Source organism: Vidua macroura, chromosome 9 (genome assembly GCF_024509145.1).
Source record: "Vidua macroura isolate BioBank_ID:100142 chromosome 9, ASM2450914v1, whole genome shotgun sequence".
Taxonomy (NCBI): Eukaryota; Metazoa; Chordata; class Aves; order Passeriformes; family Viduidae; genus Vidua; species Vidua macroura.
In genome coordinates, this window is record NC_071579.1 from 13,967,262 (window position 1) to 13,972,970 (window position 5,709).

The following is a 5,709-nucleotide window of genomic DNA, read 5'->3' on the forward strand; positions in this document are numbered from 1 at the left end:
AGTTGTTTTTTTTTTTTTGTAAGAAATTAATTAGTTTTTAAAAAAAAAACCCAGATGAGTTTTAGAGGGTTTGGTTTTTTCCCTACCAATTCCAAATCTATCTCCTGTCATATAGTTGGCTCTGGTATCAAAGAAGGCTTTGGGACAGCTGTCAACAGGACATTCTCCAAGGACACAGCAGACTCTGTATAATACTGCAGTGCAGCCTTGTATCCTTGCTGCTGTAAATACTCCATCCGTCCGTGATCAATCAGCCGTTTGCAGAGGCAACCGATCTCCTTCCGCTCCTCAGCACTCAGTATCCTGCTTCCAGATAAAGGAAGGAAGCAATGACAAGCTGTCAGAAAATAGTTTTGGTAATTAACATTAGTAGTTAAGCTTAGAAAAATCACCAAAATCATTTTAAGTTCATTTCAGTCAGGTAAGCATGACTATTGAAATATTTTGAAATGTACATCCATGAAAATCCTATTTTTAAAGTAAAATATCTCTATAAGTTTAGTAATTAAATATTTCTGCAAAATTAGTCCTTTTGAGGACCCAAAACAATTTGATGTGCCACTATACATAGCTTTTCTGCTGGAGTCCATTTGCTAGGAAAAAAAATCTACATACCCTTGTAAAGTATCAGAACCACTTGCTGTCCTGCTGAGTGTGTGCTCATGTTCTTCTGTGTCATTAGTTTGATCTTCACTGTCTTCACTTGTAGAAGTTTTGCTTGTGGTTTCTTGCATGCCACAAGTGGCCCAACTACTCATTCTCTGAAAATAATGGAATTCTACTGGTCCCAGTCCTACTGATTTAAAGAACTCTCTGCCTACATAATGTGTCCAGTCACACTTGTGATGGCAACACAGAGCAATAACAATTCCAGCTACAGGTTTACGGTCTTCTGTGGTGCTTTCATTACCAGCAGATTTGTGAGGAGCCAGCTCTGTCTGAGCAGCCCTGCAGCGTTTTGGTGCAGGCTCTTCATCTTCTCCATCACAGCAAGTGGTGTAACTTTCAACCAAGCATCTCAAAGCAAGATCTGAGAAGGAACAAATACATCCCCCACAACAAAAAATATCCATGACATTATTTATACAGGCTGTATCGTGGTTGGGAATGTGCTTCCCACAAAGAAAAATAAAATTACACATCACAAAGTAAGCCAAAAAGCAAGTTCAATGATAACTAAAAATTACAAACATGCTTTGAAAACATGAAAACCCTAAATGTGGTTTCCCTGGAGCTTCTAAGAGCTTATCCTCTGAAATATTTGTTCTGCAAAAGTGAATTTAAAATAGTTTGGTTAAAAAATTGGCATATTGTAGGAGAATCTCCTCTCTGTAAAACACATGAGTATTTGCTCTAAAAGTTTGATATTTAGGACACAATCTATTAAATATGCACATGTACTTTTTAAATGCTTAACTTTGTCATCTTTGTCATGCTACATATAAAGGTGCCATATTTGAGATATCTTTCTCTACACAGTAGCCATATAACATTAGAAAAACTGTATTAGTTTAAAGTTATCAGGACAGAAACACAATCTTATTTGTGTTTGAGTTACATATTCAGACAGCCAATAAAATTTTAGAAAGAAAATTGTTTCAAAGAAGAAGCAAGTGTGCTAAAAAAAGTACTCTCAAATATATGACCCATGCCACCACACACTGTTCTCTGTTCTAATCTATTAAAGCCAAGAAGGGCTTCACTTCTGCCTAAAGTATCCTTACATCTATTATCCTTTTACTATTCCACTGGATTCTAGAGATATTTAGAATATAATTACTGTGTTCACCAAAAAAGGTTTAGAGGGCAAGAACAGCTTAAAAGGACAATTTGGAAGATCAGTGCATTCACAGTGTAAGGTTTATATCCTGACTTTCTGCAGTTCACACATCTGTAATTCATACCTGTTGCAGCACCACACAAATGCTTCCCAATTCCTACCACTGGTAGTTTTTTCTTCTCCAAGATAGGTACCTTATCTGGAGGGAAAAAAAAAACAACAACCAACAAACCCCCATCCAATCCACAACTACCCCAGCACCTCTGTTTTTTCTGAATCATATAATTACAGCACACCTAGAAATAAATGTTTGCCTTAACTAAAAATGCATTGATTGGCACATTTTGTTGAGACAAATTAAAAGAATAGGATGCAGTGGCTGGGAAGCATATTTAACCATTTCAGCCTTTCTATACTGCCTGTAAAAGGTAAATATGACATTAATGCATCTCCTGCTGACAGGTGCTCCCACGAATTCTGTAGTATTGATGGTGCATCACTTATGTGTAGAATTAAGCAAAACAAACAATGCAAGCATGTTTAATTCTGCAAGTGCTAAAAAACATTCAAAATGTATTTGTTTTGGTACTTTCTCACCTATAATGATGTCCTATGAGTGTATAAAGAGTAGAAAACTTTAAGACTCCACTTGAAGTATGTGTGTATCTATGTATATTCACACATGCCTGTGTGTACATATGTGTATACATACAGCATCAACATGTCCAAGCAACCACTGAGAATAATCCTCAGAACCAAGTACATTTAAGCATGTTACACACAAACTGACTGGAACCCCAATTCAAAATTTAAAAATAAGCCTCTCTTTCAGAATGACACAGGCCAAGAAGGAACTTACTTAAACATAAGTGCTGAATGTCTACTTGAAGCCTCTCAAATATAGAATCTCTCCTTTTGTGTTTTCCATCCACCTGTTTAAACAGAACAAGAGATTGCATAGGGCTGGCCACTAATAACTGTAATTTTGCTCCAGGTATTAATGTTAGACTTCTTTTCTTGTCAAATCAACATCTGTGAATTTCCAACATTAAACATCAGGATTTTTTTCTAATAAATTTGCTATTGGTGAAGTATGGAATGTATAACTTGTAAAATTTAAATGTATTGAGGATAAAAAATAAACACTAACAGCTTCAATGGCAATGGTTTAAAAATTATACTTTACTAATGTAACAATATCCTCTTACCTTGAATCTTGTGGTTGCCCTTTCCACAAGCAAAAACTGAACATTTTCAACATTCTCTAAGGCAATATCAACCCAATGAGACAGCTTTCCTCGCCCAGCTCCAAACTCAACAAAACACCTTCCTGGACCAAGTAAATGCAATTTTTCCATGTTACCTAAAATAGAAGCCTACAAACATCAAAAGATTATTTGTGAACCAAGAAAAATATATACCATTTGTTTTCTAATGCCTTATAGAAAAATTATTCCTTCACTGAACTGCAGAAGACTTTTTTAAGCTTTCCTTTCATTTAGGGATTAGGGAGAAGATGATGTGTGTACAGAGGAAAGGGATTATATCTTCTGTTTTACCATATCAGATTTCCTCTGTGGGAAGCAACTGGAATTATGCACCCAGTCACTCAAATTTACAGCAGCACAATTCCATGTCCGACCTCCTCTATAGTTATTAGTAAATCAGATCAAACCTGTTGTTTCAGGTGTTTGAAAGCAGATTCCCCATTCTTTGGGTCACTTAAGGCTTCTTGTAAAGCTTGGTGGGACAGTATTTGTTCCTTAAGATGAAGTTCCAGGCCTGGAGGCAAATGCAAAACTTTTAGGTATAGCTTTGAGTTTCCAAGGGTTCCTAGTTTGTAACAGATATAATTACAATTGTGACATGAGCTCAGTTTGTAGCACTAATAAAACAGTCTGCTGGGAGTGCAAATCTATCATCATATGTTTATAACAGATATATTACCTGTAGTGATATCTGAGTGAGAAAAAAAAAAGAAAAACAAAAGGAAGGAACACAGGATTGGAGTTTTATCATTCTTTCAATCTAGTTTACTTTTTGGAGTAAAATTTAGCTATTGGAGATCTACCTGATAATTATTTTAGATGTATTTTATGGCACCTATCTCACATTTTTAAAGGTATCTAACAACAAAAATAACAATGAAATATTTAATCAATTCGATTTAAAACATCTTATTTTTAATATTTAGTATTAAGCTCACCATTGCTTGCTTTTTTCAGCTTGATAATTAAATTCTGCAGCTCTTCAAGAGATAAAGAAGATAGAGGACCCTTTTTAAGGAAAAAAAGTAACACAAATAAATGTGAGACCTTTGAAATTTTCTGTATCTTTGTAGTCATAAATTGCAACATGTAATGTAAGGACTGAACCTAAAACCAAATAATGTACTCACTTGTTTTTCTGGTATTTCTGCTACATCTTTTAAACCAGCATTAATATCTTGAACAAAGTAGACCTTAAAGAAAAAAAAAAAAAAAAAAGACAACCAAAAGAAAATAAGTTTTATTCAGTTAATTACCAGGAAGCAAATAGCTAAATTCTTTAGTATTCTTATGGTAAGGTATGTAGCAATGGGAATCCACTGCAAAGTAAGAATTTCCAAGTAATTTTCCTTCCTATAGTCTGATCCTGAATCCCAGCCAGGAATGACTCTTCTGACACAGTGTTACAAGATTGAACATGTTCATAAGAGTGAAGCAGCCAGGGTTTACTAGACAGATTCCAGAGACCATTTTCAGGTTTCCCAGGGAATACTAAAGGTGCAATTCTAATAAGACAGAAAGGCAGGCAACAAAGAAGCCATCCTCTGCTTTCTTGAAAGAGCTGTTTAAACACATGTCCTGTTGCTTCTCTCAGCAGCTGCCAGCCAAGCTTTCTGTGGCTCACTGCCAGCCTGACTGGAGTGGGCATTTGGCTGGGATACCCAGAGCAGGTTTTGCTTTCCCAGGACAAGCTCTCACCCAGCCTCTGAAATGAATGGCATTGTGAGAGCCTCTTCCCTGGCTGTGTTTCTGAGAAAAATGAATTCAACATTTTTATTTGTAACCAGGAACTGAAAAAGTGTACCAAATTACAATGAGAAGGGTCAGACAATATGAGGGGACTGGAATGTGAGTTGCATTTCAGCAGTAGTGCTTTGCTAGACCTGCTGCCCTGCAGCTCACAGCTGCTGTCAGCACAGAAAATTCTCTGCAGGACTGTAATGTTTTAGGTCTTAAATCCGAGAGGGAGTGCTGAAATGATACTGCACTTACAGGCTTTGGCTTCTCTCTTGAGTTACATTTTTTTAAATGCTTTTGTAGTTGGTCTTCATATACAGTGCTAAAAGCCAAATGGAGAGAAAAGTAAGTATCATGTGAATACTGACAAAGAAGGGGAAAAGCATTTACATACTCACTGTTTTGGATCAAGAGGGCACGGAATTCTTTTTCTGTCATTTTGTTCCTAGTTAGAAAAGTTTAAGAAAACACTTCAGCGTGCATTCAGTGTTGTGTTTTAAAGAAGCTGTTGAGGGGCATCAGCTTCATAAAACATCTATTCAGAATGAGTTAGTTAATCGGAACAGAGAAACAGAGACGAGAACTGAATACTTGACTGGATCTTAAAAGAATAAACCCCTAATGTAAGGTCAGGGCTACTGCTGGGCTGAAGCGAGTGCCCGGCACAGAGGCTCAAGGGAGGCACAGGCGCTGCCACGAGAGCGGGGCCACCCCGCGCCCGCCCTCCCTCCCGGCCCGAGAAGGGTCCCTGCACCTCCTCGTGCCCGTGCTCGCCGCAGAAGCGCCTGCCGGGCGCCGGGATCATCCTGCAGAAGCGCCTCTTCCTCAGCACGAAGTGAGCGCAGCGCCCCGGCTCCGGCTCCGGCGCCGCCATCGCCGCTCCCGGCGGCCCCCGCGCCGCCATATTGCGGCCCCTCCCCGCGG

At 38.2% G+C, this 5,709-nt stretch overlaps 1 protein-coding gene across 2 annotated transcripts; it reads right to left on the reverse strand.

The window, feature by feature from the left end:
• Positions 1-34: 34 nt before the first annotated feature.
• TRMT13 (tRNA methyltransferase 13 homolog) lies at positions 35-5,689 on the reverse strand. Of its 2 annotated transcripts, none has more exons than XM_053984621.1 (11): positions 5,540-5,689; positions 5,184-5,230; positions 5,041-5,107; positions 4,179-4,241; positions 3,987-4,056; positions 3,456-3,562; positions 2,989-3,156; positions 2,640-2,712; positions 1,905-1,979; positions 616-1,030; positions 35-303 (listed from the first exon to the last, which is right to left on the reverse strand). In XM_053984621.1, the coding sequence occupies exons 1-11, from the start codon at positions 5,687-5,689 to the stop codon at positions 108-110; spliced, it is 1,431 nt and encodes a 476-aa protein (XP_053840596.1). In that variant the 3' UTR covers positions 35-107. The 2 variants fall into 2 exon arrangements, with proteins under 2 accessions (XP_053840596.1, XP_053840595.1); XM_053984620.1 differs by having other exon boundaries at positions 251-337.
• Between the last annotated feature and the right edge of the window lie 20 nt (positions 5,690-5,709).

Bases quoted from the DNA above. Each gene is read 5' to 3' on its own strand.
- TRMT13 (XM_053984621.1), bottom strand. From the start codon at position 5,689: ATGGCGGCGCGGGGGCCGCCGGGAGCGGCGATGGCGGCGCCGGAGCCG. The intron at 4,057-4,178 runs GTGAGTACATTA...TTCCTTAAAAAG, and splicing joins CAGAAATACCAGAAAAACAA to GGTCCTCTATCTTCTTTATC. The intron at 3,563-3,986 runs GTGAGCTTAATA...ATTTGCCTCCAG, and splicing joins GCTGAAAAAAGCAAGCAATG to GCCTGGAACTTCATCTTAAG.